This window comes from Mandrillus leucophaeus, unplaced genomic scaffold, assembly GCF_000951045.1.
Source record: "Mandrillus leucophaeus isolate KB7577 unplaced genomic scaffold, Mleu.le_1.0 Scaffold757, whole genome shotgun sequence".
NCBI classification, from domain to species: domain Eukaryota; kingdom Metazoa; phylum Chordata; class Mammalia; order Primates; family Cercopithecidae; genus Mandrillus; species Mandrillus leucophaeus.
In genome coordinates, this window is record NW_012108219.1 from 307,338 (window position 1) to 324,098 (window position 16,761).

At 39.7% G+C, this 16,761-nt stretch overlaps 1 protein-coding gene across 4 annotated transcripts in view; it reads right to left on the reverse strand.

Moving 5' to 3' along the window:
- Positions 1-6,227: 6,227 nt before the first annotated feature.
- The window catches only part of NT5C3A (5'-nucleotidase, cytosolic IIIA), a 54,769-nt gene continuing 44,235 nt past the window's right edge, over positions 6,228-16,761 (reverse strand). For all 4 annotated transcript variants that reach the window (XM_011966341.1, XM_011966343.1, XM_011966344.1 and 1 more), the window contains 7 exons: positions 16,092-16,161; positions 14,153-14,199; positions 13,375-13,460; positions 11,772-11,861; positions 9,552-9,714; positions 7,788-7,988; positions 6,228-6,930 (listed from right to left, as the gene is read on the reverse strand). In XM_011966341.1, the coding sequence (XP_011821731.1) occupies positions 6,829-6,930; positions 7,788-7,988; positions 9,552-9,714; positions 11,772-11,861; positions 13,375-13,460; positions 14,153-14,199; positions 16,092-16,161 (759 nt within the window). In that variant the 3' untranslated portion in view covers positions 6,228-6,828. The remainder of the gene's footprint in view (positions 6,931-7,787; positions 7,989-9,551; positions 9,715-11,771; positions 11,862-13,374; positions 13,461-14,152; positions 14,200-16,091; positions 16,162-16,761) is intronic.

Below are 16,761 nucleotides of genomic sequence, written 5' to 3' on the forward strand. Positions count from 1 at the left end.
GTGATCCGCCCGTCTCGGCCTCCCAAAGTGCTGGGATTACAGGCTTGAGCCACCGCGCCTGGCCAAAAAATTTTTTTTTTTTTTTGTTTCTTGCTGACTTGAACTGGGAACTTTGGAATGCATTTGACCTCATTAGCCTTACCCGCCTTATGAAGAGAAAAACCTTGTGCTTATTCTCTTCCCCAGATTTTTATTTACCTGCTTGAATTTCTTCACTGGCTGTTTTCTGTGATGGTGGAAACAGATGGGCTGAATCAGAAATAAGTTTCTTGACCAGGGGCAGTGGTTCATGCGTGTAATCCCAGTATTTTGGGAGGCCAGGAATTCGAGACCAGCCTGGGTAATATAGCAAGACCCCATCTCTAAAAAAATTTTAAAACTTAGCTGCACAAGGTGGCACGTGCCTGTAGTCCTAGCTACTTGGAAGGCCGAGGAGGGAGGATTGCTTGAGCCCGGGAAAGTAAGGCTGCAGTGAATTGTGATTGCACTGCTGCCCTCCAGTCTGTGCAACAGAGCGAAACCCAGACTCTAAAGAAAAAAAGAACATGGACCTTAGAACTTCAGGAATAAGAAGCTTTGGCCTGTTGAGTTCTGCCTAGGCACTTCCATTCTTCCTGTTGCCGAGGAGGGCATTCAGTGATGAGGCGCGTTCACTGTCTGCAAGGGGAAGCTGCTTAGCTGGCCCCACTTTGTGCTATGGCTGCAACACTTGCTTCTATTTACATTATGGTTATGGGCTATAGTTCTGCCAACAAGGCTGTAAATACTAAATAAGGGGCCAAGTACAGGGTAGAGATGCCACACAGCAATTTTTGTTTTTGTTTTCTAAATCACTTCTCACCTGATACAGCACATTTTTTTTTTTTTCTTTTTTTGAGACAAGGTTTGTCACCCAGGCTGGAGTACAATTGTGCAGTCACAGTTCACTGCAGCCTTGATCTCCTGGGCTCAAGCAATCCTCTCATCTCAGCCTCCTGAGTGGCTGGGACCACAGACAGGTGCCACCACGCCCAGCTATTTTAAATTTTTTTGCCGAGATGGGACTCGCTATGTTGCCCAGGGTGGTCTCTTGAACTCTTGGCCTCAAGTGATCCTCCCACCTCTGTCTCCCAAAGCGTTGGGATTACAGGTGAGTCACTGCGCCTGGCCAGCCTCTGGACCTTCTGACAGGAACATTTATTGATAGGTACTATATTGTGACCACCTAACTCAGGATCTACACAGATTTGAACTGGGTCACTGATACCTACTGTGGGATGAGAGTCTAGAACATGAACATGACATCTGAATATGTTTGACACAATTAGGCCGCCTGCAAATATAAGCAGTAGGCACCATTTTGTTAAAACCAGTGAGTTTTGATCTCTGATTATTTATGACTTTATAATTTTGTCCAAATACTTAAAAGATAGGAAAAAAATTCATTTTGGCAGGGAAATAGATTTAACTGCAAGACTATACATAAACACTGGTCCCTGCCCCCATCTGTTACTTTACTATCTCAGGTTTCCAGGGACAAAGTTGCTTTTTTTGAAGCCTTTTCCCCTTCACTCTCTCAGGGATCTGGAGTTTTTACTTAATAAGAATACTGGGCCGGGTGCAGTGACTCACACCTGTCATCTCACCACTTTGGGAGGCCAAGGTGGGAGGATCGCTTGGGCCCAGGAGTTTGAGACAATCCAGGGCAGCACAGAGAGAGCTTATCTCTAACAGAAATTTCAAAAAGTAGCCAGGCGTGGTGGTGCACACCTGCGGTCTACTCGGGAGGTTGAGGTGGATCACTCGAGGCTGGGAGCTCAAGGCTGCAGTAAGCCCTGATAGTGCCACTGCACTCCAGCCTGGGCAGAGGGAGACCCTGCGTCTCAAAAAACAAAATAGTACTGTTTCCAATTATTTCTTGCTAGATGCAGATATAAAACATTTCTGCTTATTAATAGTTTGTGTGTGGTTTCCACGCTTAATGTTGGAATTTTGATTGGTCAGGCAATTTCTTCCAGCTGACACTGGCCATATTTAAATCTCATTTAAATGCAGACAACACCCACATTTATAGTTCCTGCTCAGATTTCTCCTTTGAGCTCTAGTCTGTCTATTTGGTATCTTCTCTTGTATGTCTCACATGTCAAATTTTGTATGTCCAAAATAGCATGTCTGTTCCCACTCCCTTCCCAACACCACCAAGCCTATTCCTCTCCATCTTCCCTGGCACCCATGTGTCCAAAGCAGACATCAGCGACCCCCTGCTCTCTGATTTTACATGTTTAAGCCAACAGCAAGTTTTGTCAATTCTGTCTCTAAGCTACTCCTGGAAATGACCCACTTCTCTCCTGTTCCACAGCCCCAGCCCCCAAAACCGACCATTATTTCTAACTGGAACAGCTGTAATAGCCCCCCAACTGGTGTGCTTGGGTTTATCTGCCCTCACTAGTCCCTTCCCCACATGGCATCAGTGATCCTGCCTCTCCTTTGCAAGGAGAGAAAAACCAGAGTTCTTATGATTTATAAAGCCCTCCATGATCTGGCACCCACCTACTTCCCGTTCAACACCTGATGCCATTCTTCCCTTTGTTCATAATACTGTTAAACCAGCTCTCAGTTCTTCAAATGCCCTAAAACTTTCTCACTTAGGACCTTCACACACCCTGTTCCCTCTCCTGGGAATGCTTCTCCCTCAACTCCTCACATGACTAGCTCCTTATCCTTCTGACTTTGGCCTAAGTATCACCTGAGAAAAGCTGCTTCTGACCACTATATCTAAGATAGGTCTCTGTTGGCTGGGCGTGATGGCTCACGCCTATAATCCCAACACTTTGAGAGGCTGAGGCGGGCAGGTCACGAGGTCAGGAGATCGAGACCATCCTGGCTAACACGGTGAAATCCCGTCTCTACTAAAAATACAAAAAATTACCCTGGCGTGGTGGCGGGCACCTGTAGTCCCAGCTACTCGGGAGGCTGAGGCAGGAGAATGGCGTGAAGCTTGCAGTGAGCTGAGATCCACACCACTGCACTCCAGCCTGGGTGACAGAGTGAGACTCCATCTCAAAAAATATATGTAATAATAATAATAATAAATAAAATAGGTCTGTCATTTGTGTTTTCTTCATAGCTATTTACCATATTCATAATTGCTACTCTTTCCTCCTGTTTGATCTACTAGGAATGGAAACTACATGAGGGCAGGAAGCATGTCTGATTTTTTTTTTGTGGGGGCAGAGGGGACGGAGGCAACTCTTGTTGCCCAGGCTGGAGTGCAAAGGCGTAATCTCAGCTTACTGCAACCTCCACCTCCCGGGTGCAAGTGATTATCCTGCCTTAGCCTCCCGAGTAGCTGGGATTACAGGTGTGCACCACCATGCCCAGCTAATTTTAGTATTTTTAGTAGAGACCGGGTTTCTCCATGTTGGTCAGGCTGGTCTCGAACTCCCGACCTCAGGTGATCCGCCCGCCTCGGCCTCCCAAAGTGCTGGGATTTTACAGGCATGAGCCACCACGTCCAGTCCTGATTTGTTAACTATTGTTTCCCTAGAACTCAGCACAACATAGAGACTTGAGTAAGTGACTTTTCATTTAATCCTCATCTCTAGTTAATACTCCCCTTTACAGATGAAAAAACTAAGGCTTGGAGAAGTTAGAAACTTATTCCAGATGACAGAATCACAGATTCAGATCTAGGTCTGACTACTTCAAAGCTGTGCACCTTGATCACTTTTTATCTGTTAAACTGGTACTGAAACACCAGACTAAGCACAAAGAGCAGCATGACTGTTAACTCTCTGGGTAACTCTGGAGAAGTTTCAGGATTAGTCATTCAAGATTACATTGATCTTTTCCTTGCTGATTTTCCCTAGGGTATATTAAAGAGAAAACTGAACCTGAAGGCCGGTTAAACAGACTTTCGGTCATCTACCAAAATTTGGGTGACTGTTAAATAGACCATGGAAGGTAGATTTCTTGTGAAATCACTCCGGAACGAGCTAGTATGACTGATGGTTGTTTTCATTTTTTCCAGTTTTGTCAAAAGTGTTTGCTCTAGCCCTCAAAATTGCTTTATTTCATAAAGTAAAATTTAAAGTTGAATAAAACCATTGGCTAATGCTAGCCTCATTAGAGAATGTGGTAGTCACCATACACTACCAATATTTGCCGGGGCTGCAAAAGATCATTCCATTTCATTGATTCAACCAAATGCTACACTGGGGGATACAACAGCTTATACATTTGTGGACGGATTCTACCTAACAATATTGAATACCTGTGCTGTTTTAAATGCATACGTAAGTTTCAAATGTATACATAAAAGGTGAGCATATCTATTCCTTATGAATCAAGAAGCTATAGCACCATCTTCACTTAACAGATGAGCAAACTGGGACACAGGCTCAATAATCTGTCCTGGTCACATTCCTAATGGCTAAACTGGTCTGAAAACTGAACTCAAATACAAATATTTTAAATTTCAGTAGCATCAGGTGGCAGTGAGATGTGATAGGTTAATAAACATAATGGGAGAAGCATGAGACTCAATTTATGAAATTGGCTAGAAGGGGCCTTAGAGAGTGCATGTTCTTATGGCATTCATTGTATAGGGAGGTGACTGAACCTGGAGTCTTAGTAAGGGGCTGAGCCATGACCAGAATGTAGGTCATGACTTCAGTGTTCCTTAGATTTACAAAATGCAATATACTTATTCATGGAAGCATATTATAAACACCTTTTGGAAATAGCCAATATAAGCTCTGATTGCAATACAGGGGTAAAGAGTTATCGTTGAATCACCAACTGTTTTTCCTATGTGCAAAAGTCCTGCAGGTAATTCTGATACTCCCATGCCATGCTATCTGCTTTAATGCAGGAAGTTATTTTTCAGTTTGATTTCAGAAACACTTAGGCAGGATCTAGTCTGCCTGTTGCCATTGCATTTTTGTTTCATTGTTTATTTATTTATTAAGACCAGGTCTTGCTCTGTCACCCAGGCTGGCGTGCAGGGGCATGATCTCAGCTCACTGCAAGCATTGGCCCCCCGGGCTCCAGCAATCCTCCTACCTTAGCCTCCTGAGTAGCTGGAACCACAGGTGCGCACTACTATGCCTGGCTAGTTTTTTGTATTTTTAGTAGAGACTGAGTCCTGCCATGTTGCCCAGGCTGGTCTTGAACTCCTGAGCTCAAGTCATCTGCCCGCCTCGGCCTCCCAAAATGCTGGGATTACAGATATGAGCCACTGCACCTGGCCTCACTATTTTTATGCTGTTTTGAGGTAGGTTCTTGCTCTGTTGACCAGCCTGGAGTGCAGTGGCACGATCACAGCTCACTGCAGCCTCAACCTCCCCAGGCTCAGGTGATCATCCCGCCTCAGCCTCCTGAGTAGCTGGAACTACAGGCACACCACCATGCCTGGCTAATTTTTTGCAGAGATGGGGGTCTCCCTGTGTTACCCAGGGTGGTCTCAAACTCCTAGGCTCAAGCGATCCACTTGCCTTGGCCTCCCAAAGTGCTGGGATTACAGGTGTAAGCTTCTGCTCCTGGCCGGCTTCATTGTTTATGATGATGAAAAGGAGGAGTGGTGGAGGATAAGGATGGGCATTCTGAGGACAAAAAGGTTTTCTAACATGTGACCTTGTCTTCCAGCCACACCTGACTGAACTAGAGACTGCTGCTCACACTGGATGGCCAGAACGAATCAGATCATGCTTTGTGTATATTGTAGCTTAGGTGCTATAAGCAAACCAATTAGGTGTCCATAGGATCTGGAATTAAGGGTAAGAGTCAGGGTCAAATTTATCACAATGGCAGGTCTAAATGCTGAAGATGAATGATGAGGCAGAGTCAGAGATGTGGAGTGGGTAGCTGGACTGTACAGAGAGATGCTGGTTCCTAATGTTGCAGTGCTGCTCAGATTCAGTCACCACGAGACCCAGGTCCACTGCTTCCTGCCTCGGGTTCTTTCTGAAACTTGCAGACTTGTACCTTTTACTGATGTTTTCAATGGGAGAAAATAATTTTCAGAGGTCTCAGTATTTTCTGAAGGGCAGATAAAATTTTCCCTGCAAATATCTTTAGACTTAATAATTTTTGAAAATAATTCAATCTAAATAGCCACTATGACAAGGATTTTAGAATTCATATATCTCAAAAGACAGGCAGATGCAGAGAAAGAAACAAAAAAACAAGACACCATGGTAGGTGCTCAATAAGTATTTGACTCAATAAAGATAGTTTTGACCATAGAATTAAAAAGGCCTTTCATTTCATATTTATTATCAGTGCTTCAATACAGAATGTTTTGTAATGATTAGCGACGTGGTAAACACCACCAGTTTTTTCCAACAGTAAGTGCTACTCTTTTCCGGTAAATATGTTTTCCCCAAAATAACCAAACCTAACACAATTTCAAGAGATGGTGATACCATCAGCATAATAACCCAAATTACAAAAATGGCAATACTTAAAATCATGCATATTATTTCACCATTTCATAAAACTTATTTTAAAAGTTCTACAAACTTTCCCAGTGTAAAAGACTCCTCAAAAACTGCATGATAACATTAAACTACAAAATTCACTTTGGAAAAGTAGGGAGTTACTTTTCTAATTTTGGCTTTAAGATTTTTTTTTTTAAATGTGTTAAAAGATAAGGTGAGGAGTGTGTTGAGAGAGGTGGAGAAAAAGGAGCTTCCAGTTGATGCATTCACCATGTCTGAAAATATTTCAGTTATACAAAGGGAACACTTCAAGAGTAAGGATATATTATAAATAAGTCTCTCAGCAAGATGAACAGATGAACAGTTCAATTGCACCCACAGGAGAGAGGTCTTCTTGGAGAATGCTTGTTTATAGAATCTTCTGTAAAATAGAGTTGGCTACTTCTAATGATTCATCTTGTACTAAAACAATATCATAAGAGTTCATGTACTTTTCTAAAAGCTCATCCACCTAATCAAGAAAAGAACAAAAGAAAATTAACATGCAGGGCGAAGAAGCAAGTAATTTCAGTATGAATCTCATCGTTAGACCTCTTGGGCAAAATGCAAAAAATTTAATTCACTTTCAAAAAATCTTTGAAATGAAGAAATATTTCAAACTCTTAAGACCCACTGACAGACATGTTTCCACATGGTAGCTTTTCTCCCCAAAATGCTCTCTCTCCAGTCCAGTGGTTTTCAAATGGGGTGATTTTCTCCAGGGAACATTTACTAACATCTAGGGATATTTTTGAGTCTCATGGCAGGGGACTGCTATCCAGCATCTAGTGGGTAGAAGACACAGAGGCCTCCTACAGAATACACATCCTCCCTTTTCTCAGTACCTATAGCATGCATCTCAACTCCTTTAAATATCACCAGTATAAAGAACAATCAAAATGCATGATCAAAACTATGTTTTGGCTGGGCATAGTGGCTCACGCCTGTTATCCCAACACTTTGAGAGGCCTGGTGGATCACTTGAGCCCAGGAGTTTGAGACCAGCTTGGGCAACATAGGGAGACCTCATCTCTACAAAAAAATTAAAAAATCAGGCAGGTGTACTGGTGTGTGCCTGTAGTTCCTGCTACTTGAGGGGCTGAGGTGGGAGGAATGCTTGAGCCGGGAAGGTTGAGGCTGTAGTGAGATGTGATTGCATCACTACACTCTAGCCTCGGTAACAGAGGCTTGTCTCAAAAAAAAAAAAAAAAAAAAAAAAAAGGTCTCTCAAATAACTACTTTCTCAGGTGACTATGGCAACAATTGCCTACCAAGTTTCATCCTAATTTTTTCTTGGAAGAAAATTAAATCACAGATTTGTATACTTACTCTATCATTTAGATATCCAATTTTCAGAATGTGCTCAACATTGGCTACTCCATCTGCCATTCTTAAGTCTCCTTGGGAATCTCCCAGAAGAATTATGTTACTATTGTCTTTGAGTTGATTGAAATATTCTGTATTCCTCAAGGCACCATCATGTTTGTTAAATACATGAATTAGTTCTCCTTTAAATCCTTTAAGCACCCCCTATGAAAAATATAAATCTTTTGAAATAACAGGCTTTAAAAATTCTATTTGTTGGATTTTCATATTTTGGAGCTCTTAATTGATGTCACTATTATTTAATCATATTTGTAAATGCATCTTTGATACTAAAGATCTCAAAGCACTTAAGTCCATCACATTCACCATAGCTAAGAAGGGCTTGGAGAAGTAAATGATTTTTTAGAGACTATTTTAAACGGTAAAACAAAGGCCGGGCGCAGTGGCTCACGCCTGTAATCCCAGCACTTTGGGAGGCCAAGGAGGACAGATCACTGGAGGTCAGGAGTTCGAGACCAGACTGGCCAATACAGTGAAACCCCGCCTCACTAAAATATAAAAATTAGCCAGGTGTGGTGGCACACACCTGTAGTCCCAGATACTCGGGAGGCTGAGGAAGGAGAACCACCTGAACCCGGGAGGCGGAGGGTGCAGTGAGCCAAGATGGCACCACTGCACTCCAGCCTGGGTGACAGAGTGAGACTCTGTCTGGAAAAAAAAAAAAAAAAAGAAGGCTGGGCACAGTGGCTCATGCCTGTAATTCCAGCACTTCGGGAGACCGAGGTAGGCAGATCATGAAGTCAAGAGATTGAGACCATCCTGACCAACATGGTGAAACCCCGTCTCTATTAAGAAAACAAAAATTAGCTCAGCGTGGTGGCACACACCTGTAATCCCAGCCACTCGGGAGGCTCAGGTAGGGAGAACTGCTTGAACCCCGGAGGTGGAGGTTGCAGTGAGCTGAGATCACGCCACTGCACTCTAGCCTGGACTACAGAGCAAGACTCCATCTCAAAAGAAAAAAAAGGTAAAACAAAATGAGTTCAAAATTCAATTTTCAGTTTTTATTTTGTTTCTAACCAAAAGATCCTATTTTATGTTAGTTTATGTATTTCATAATATACTGTCTTGATTAGAAAACCCTATTCAAATAATTTCAGTTCAAACTTCTTTTTTTCCAACTATGAATGTTAAGGCTTCAAAGTTGCTGCATTAAAACAATTTAAAGGAAGTTTTAGGCTATGTGTGGTGGCTCATGCCTGTACTCCCAGCACTTTGGGAGGCCAAGGGGGGTGGATCACTTGTGGTCAGGAATTTGAGACCAACTTGGCCAACATGGTGAAACCCTATCTCTACCAAAAATACAAAAAGTAGCCGGGTGTGGTGGCACACGCTTGTAATCCCAGCTACTCGAGAGGTTGAGGCAGAAGAATTGCTTGAACCCAGGAGGCAGAGGTTGCAATTGGCTGAGATCATGCTACTGCACTCCAGCCTGGGCAACAGAGTGAGACTCCATTTCAAACAAAAAAAAAAGAAGAAGTTGTTTTACTATTTTTATTATTAGTCTATAGCTTGAGGAATGAAAGTTTAAGAAAGGCACATTGTTTTTAAAATATGGATATATTAACATTGAGAAGGATGGAGTCCCACAGCGGGCCTATCAACTTGGCCTAACTTACTGGATATATATTAAGTAACAACACATACTGCACATGATTAAAATATTTTCAGATTTTAAAATTATGAAGAATGATTTCATATTCTTACAGTTTCATCGAAATCCATAAAATTGGACACAACTTTGACATTTGGATGATAAACACCAGCTTGACGAATAACCTCCTCTAATACATCGCCGATTCCAGCCGAAAATATGAACACGGGTATACTATGTTGTTGGAGCTTATCAAAGAAATTCTCATATCCTTCCCTGCAAGATGGAGATAACAAACTGATTGTTAAAGAGCAAGATATAGTTCCTTTTCACTTAGAAGCTAAAAAAGTGAAATATTCCTAGTAATTCTATGGCTCACTCATATTCTCATTTCAAAATACTGCCCAAGAGGGCTGTTATTTATATCTACAATACTGTAAGTTTTTCAAACAATGGTTAACTCTTTACCTTCCCTTTAATCAATCTTAATACTACAAACTAGATGTCCTTAAGCTTTCAATGAATATGAATATAAACCTACAGTTCACAACTTATACCATTTAAAAAGAAACAGGTAGGCATAGCAGTGGATGCTTATAGTCCCAGCTACTTGGGAGGTTGAGGCTTGAGGATTGCTTGAGCCCGGGAGTTCTAGTCCAGTCTGGGCAACATAGCGAGACCCTGTCTCTAAAATTAAATTTAAAAAGAGAAAACAATAGTTAAGCCACACCTTGAAAATCCCACTTAGGGGTTAAAATATGGATATATTAACACTGAGAAGGATGGAGTCCCATAGTGGGCCTATCAACTTGGCCTAACTTAATGGATACATATTAACTAACAAAAAATACATTTACATGATTAAAATATTTTCAGATTTTAAAATTGTGAAGAATGACTTGATATTCTTACAGTTTCATCAAAATCCATAAAATTGAAAGGAAAAGCAGAGTGGCAGGAACTTAGCTGTATTCTTGACATCTGGCATGTCTCTTTACTAAGTTCTTCAGCCCTCTTCCCTTTATTTTTTATTTTTATTTTTTGAGATGGAATCTCAGTGTCTCCCAGGCTGGAGTGCAGTGGAATGATCTCAGCTCACTGCAAGCTCCGCCTCCCGGGTTCATGCCATTCTCCGGCCTCAACCGTCCGAGTAGCTGGGACTACAGGTGCCTGCCACCACGCCCGGCTAATTTTTTGTATTTTTTAGTAGAGACGGGGTTTCATCGTGTTAGCCAGGATGGTCTCAATCTCCTGACCTTGTGATCCGCCCGCCTCGGCCTCCCAGAGTGCTGGGATTAGCGTGAGCCACCGCGCCTGGCCAGCCCTCTTCCCTTTCTTACTCTTCCTGGGTATAGGTTAAATAATGCTGTTCCTGCCTACTAAGGAATGAAACACTTACTAGCAGTCCTCACACTTTTTCTGACAATTTATTGCTTTCCTTTTTAGAAGTAATCACCTTAAAAGATAACATCATCATAAAAAAAGTATCATCATGTTTGCCTAATGAATTGACAATTTTAGGAGGTAATGAACAGTATTAAAAAGCCTCTTGTATCTTATAACTCATGCATACATACATAATTATGTACTAAAACATACTAATCTTTCCTAGGAATAGTTTTCAAAGAAGTTTGAGAATTTAAAAAGTAGGCTCATGAAAATTTAGACATAGTATACTGCCAGGCATGGTGGCTCACACATGTAATCCCAGCACTTTGGGATCGCTTGACCCCAAGAGTTCAAGACCAGCCAGGGCAACATGGTGAAATCTCATCTTTACAAAAAAATACAAAAAGTAGCCAGGCATGGTGGTACGTGCCTGTCGTCCCAGCTACTTGAGAGGCTGAGGCAAGGGGATCGCTTGAGCCCAGGAGGCAGAGGTTGGAGTGAGGAAGATATTATGTCACTACACTCTAACCTGGGCAACAGAGAGAGACCCTGTCTCAAAAAACAAAACAAAACAAGTATACTTAAGTCCCTTTCAACTTGATTTATACATTCCTTTCATATTATATGTCCTTCCTAAGTACTTTGCTAAAAAATTTTTAAATGGCCTTGGTTCAAAAATTGGTAAGTCTTGACATTTTTAATCTGGAGAAACAAAATACAAATTAGAATTTAAATCTCATAAGGCTCTTATTACCTACACCAAGATCTATGTACTTCTAAATTCCTTATCTTACCACTATGTATTTTGTGATAGGTGGCATATTTTGGATATATTTACATATGTAATATTCAATATCTTATTTTTTAAAAGTACAGCTGACTACATATATAGCAATAATTCAAGACTGTGAACAATAGCAGCAAAAACCACCCAAGAAACTTACTTGAGCATAACGTCAGATTCTGCCACAATTTCTTTAAGTTTAGCTTTTGGTAAAGCTTGTTCAACAAGCAAACCATGTGATTTAGTATACCTGGAGTTTACAACCAAAGGAAAAAAGAGTATCAATTAAGACAAACTAAAATTATTATCTTTATTACAAAGCATTCTTCCATGTGAGAAAATCTGTTCCTCATATTTGGATTTAAATTTTAGAGACTGAAATTCATCACTAATGAATGTAGACCTCATGTCTCAAAATGTGATATGCATGTTCTTACTGAGTTTCCCAGTCCTCCCAAACCCAGACTTAGCTTAAATATGTTAGTAAGGTAATGAAAGGAAACTAGCTATAAACCTTTCCTAATTCTACAGATAAAAACTCGATCCAACCTATGGGTGCATAATCATTTCTCTGATTACAGTAAAATGAATTACAGCAAACGCACTTTTTAAATTTGTTTGTAGTTTCAATTTTTTACATACTGAAGATGCTATTTAGTGAGCAAGAGAGAAAATCTGTTATGTATAGATTAGCCTGCTTTATGTAAAAGACACCTATAATCATAGCATTTCAGTATAAAGGGCCCTTAGACTCTCTAACCCATTACAATTATGCAAAGAGTCACTAAAAACAGAAAGAAAGGGAAAAAAAGCCTAACTCTTCATCTGATACCTAAAAATACCCCTATAATATTCCTAAGTCACCCTCCTCCCTGCCTGGACCAGCATCTATCACGTCAGTAAGCTCATTCTCCCAGGGAAGCTTATTCCATTGCCAGAAAACTCTAATTGCTAGACAGGCTTTTCTTTTCTCATGCTGAAATCAATCTTGTATCTTCCAAGTCTTGTTCCAGTCCTGCTGCTACCAGTTTGTAGAGTTAAGTCTAATATCTTTTCAACATTTAATACCATAAATACAGATGAAGCGTTCAACTGTTAGGTAATGGGACAATAAAGACAAATCATTCCTGGTCTCCTAAGATTTTAAAACAAGTTGTTGCTTCTCAAATCAAAGCATTTTCTATTCCTTGAAATGTTCCTCAAGTGGGAAGGCCCAAATTCCTCTGATTATTCTGGTGGACTACTCTGACTCCTTTAAGTTTATGATCTATTTTTTTTTTTTTGGTCCCTATTGTCATGGTTTTTTTTAACAGCATTCTTCCAGAACCCAACACAATGCTTTCAGTGTGATCTGCTTGGAACACTGCATTTTGATTAATGCAACCAAAGGTTGATTTTTTGGTAACCATATCACCAGCTGGCTCTAATTGAGTTCAGAGTCAGTTTAAATCCTCATACCTTTTCTTTACACATTAAGCCACATCTTGTCCATATACTTAAAAAAAAATTCTTGTTTTTAATTTGAGACTTAAATGCAGGACTTTTATTTCTACTGGACTTCACCTTAACTAAGTAAAACAAAAGGAATCCTAAACTGTTAGAGAGATTAGATAATTAGAGCTAATTTTGTTATTCAATGTTCTAACTTGCATAATTTATTAATCTGTTTGTTTGCACTACAGATAAAAAATAAGCCATCCGTTGTAACTGCAGTGTTGTTTTATTATTTTTTTAAGTCCTCCTACTGCCTAATATACACTTACCATTCCACCATATAAGGGTACTTCTCTTCTACAGTAAGAACAGGATCAACTTCAATAGCGTAATATTTTTCCTTTAGTTGCAATAACTAGGAAGATATGAATAATTTAATCATGAAGATTACATGAAGATATATCTGCTTGGCTTTAGAAAGCAAAACAATGTAAGCAAGTATTTTCAATAAACTGCTTTATAAGTTGAGCTAATGCATCAATTGAAAAAATATTTGTTGATCTTAGTTGACATGTAATCACATACACCTGCAAAAAGCTACCTTTCTTTTGTAAAGTACTTTCAGGTGAGTAAAAAACCAACAGTAAAATTATCAGTACAAAAAACACTTCAGTTTTCATATAAAGGTATTAAATTTGATTCACATTTCAAATTGCATTTTGTTAAGATATACACAGATACATACTCAAGCAAAGTACTGAAGCAACTTCCTCATCAACTTAAAGGAGCAAAACCTACAGAAAACCAAAGTACTTTTGTTTTAAATCTCCAGTTAACGTTGCAACACCAGAATACTTTGGTGATCATTTAAGAGTTTTAAATATAAGTTTTGTTGTTAAAAGTTACTGTGAATTTTTATCTCTAAAATATGTTTTGAATGTGTAATTCATACAGCAAACCTACTATTTACTGCATGCTTACTATGTGCCAGGTATGGCTGTAAGCACTTTACATCCATTCTTACTTGTGTGAATGCACCTGAAGAAATTCTCAGGCAAAAAGGGTAATGAAGTCTTCGAGTGACTATGGATCATTGTTAGTGTTTACCTTTTTTCTACATTCATCTGTAACCAGCTTACAGTTGTCAATGATATCTAAAGATAGAAAGCAAAGTAAGCATTAAAAGAAATACTCTGATTGATGCTACCACTACTATGAATCATTTGCTATAAAGTAATGGCAAAAAACTCAATTACTTTTGTAGCAACCCAATACTTTTAAGTAATGCCAAGTCAACTAGCATGGTTATTATAACTTTTGGTCTCAGTGGTATAATTCACATGACACTGTTAGGGAAGCTAATGGTTTAAAATCTGAGATTTAGTGACTGCTCGCTTACACCACTGAGATAGACAATTCAATATCTTCAAACACTATGAACTGTGTATTGATCACTTCCATTTTCTCCTTTGTAATTAAATAGAAGAAACACATATGGGAAATACATTTTTTTCTTAATAAAAAGATAAAAGTTTTACCATTCAATAGTAAGTAGTGAACAATATTTTAGTATATTTCCTTTCAGTCTTAAGATTTCATGTATATCAATTAGATAAGAGATGATACTAAATCTGTAATTTTGAATTTTCTTTTTCATTTCACATTGTAGTCTGCATTTTTCCATGTAATTAAAATTTCTGGTATGTGAGCAGAAAATAATTTATATCATTTCTGCAGCATTAACCTTTTTAGGTTGCTTCCAAGCATCTGCTATTAGTAATAATTTTATGTTGAGCTGAGCCACCATTATTTTTGTGAATAAAGCTTTTTTAAAAACTGCATTTGGGATTACTTACAAATTCTCTAAAGAGGACTTAATAGGGCAAAGGATATAAATATTTTTAGTGTCTTTTTTTTTTTTTTTTTCCGAGACAGGGTCTTGTTTTGTCATCCAGGCTGGAGTGCAGTGGTGTGATTACGGCTCACTACAGACTCGCCCTCCCAGGCTCAAGGATCCTCTCAGCCTCCCAAGTGAGTATCTGGGACCACAGGCACGCCACAATGCCCAGCTGATTTTTTATTTTTTTGTAAGAAAAGGTCTTATCATTACATTGCTCAGGCTGGTCTCAAACTCCTGGGCTCAAGTGATTATCCCACCTCCACCTCCTAAAGTGCTGGGATTACAGGCGTGAGCCACTGTGCCTGGTGATTTTTAGCATTATTTTAAATAAAAATTATCAAAATAATTTTTTTTTCTTTCTTTCTTTTTTTTTTTTTCAAGATGAAGTTTCACTCTGTTGCACAGGCTGGAGTGCAGTGGTGTAATCTTGGCTCACTGCAACCTCCACCTCCCGGGTTCAAGAGATTCTCTTGCCTCAGCCTTTTGAGTAGCTGGGATTACAGGTGCCCGCCACCACGCCCAGCTAATTTTTGTATTTTTACTAGAGACAGGGATTCATCATTTTGGCCACGCTGGTCTCGAACTCCTGACTGCAAATGATCTGCCCACCTCAGCCTCCCAAAATGTTGAGATTACAGCCATGAGCCATTGTACCCGGCCCCAGAATAATTTTTCAATTTACACATGTACTAAAAACAAATGAGAGAGTTCATTTCACCGTTTTCCTGTCAGGTTGAAGAGTGTTATTTTAAAAACTCACAGCCAAGTTGGAAAACAAAAAAGATATTAAAATTTGGTAAAATTCCTAGAAAACAGAGTATTTGATAAATGCCGCTTCTTCAGGTTAACCCAAAGTTTACAACCTATTTAAATATTTCTTGAATAATGAATAGACCATATTTGGCAAGAAATATTTCAGGAGTCTCCGATTCCCTTTGCTACCAAAACCATACATGAAAATAGCCATTTATATAATACAGGGGAAAAAAACCCTCAAAAATATAATAAGAAAAAGCAGGTCTCCTCACTGTCAATGTCCATAAATAATTTTAAAAACCCAGTTATCTCACAGGTAATATAGATAAAGAGGATCTTAAAATAATGATGACATGCTTTTGTGAATTTGTTTACAAATACCATACTTACTATGACATGTTGGGCATCTTTTCCCTTTGTATGAAAATCTACTGAGTGTCATATCAAAGTCTGTTATTATCTGTAAGAAAAGAGTGAAAGGCATTATTGTAAACACAGCCCATATGGCCAGAATTTCTCTGTGCTACCCAAACACATACTTCATGCTTTCCTAGATGCATAGGACTGTGTTCAGTCTCTGGTCCACACTGTTAAGTTATTTTCTTTACACTGAATCTTCTCATGTGGTTCATTTATAAAGTCCTGGGAATAATCTTAACTACAAGGTGCTACCTTGAGTGCCCCAGCACTGTCGCCAAATAAGTCTGAGTAGTAATGCAGCCATAAAAAACAAAGAGATGCTGTCATTTGCAGGAACATGGGCGAGCCTGGAGGTCATTATCTTACGTGAAATAAGCCAGGCACAGAAAGACAAATATTACGTATTCTTATTCATATGTGAAAACTAAAAAACTTGATCTCATGGAGGCAGAGAGTAGAAAGATGGTTACCAGAGGCTGGGAAAGGTGGGAGGGATGGGGAGATAAAGAACAGTTGATGAATTGTTACGAAAATACTGTTAGAAGATGGCCGGGCGCGGTGGCTCAAGCCTGTAATCCCAGCACTTTGGGAGGCCGAGACGGGCGGATCACGAGGTCAGGAGATCGAGAGCAGGAGATCG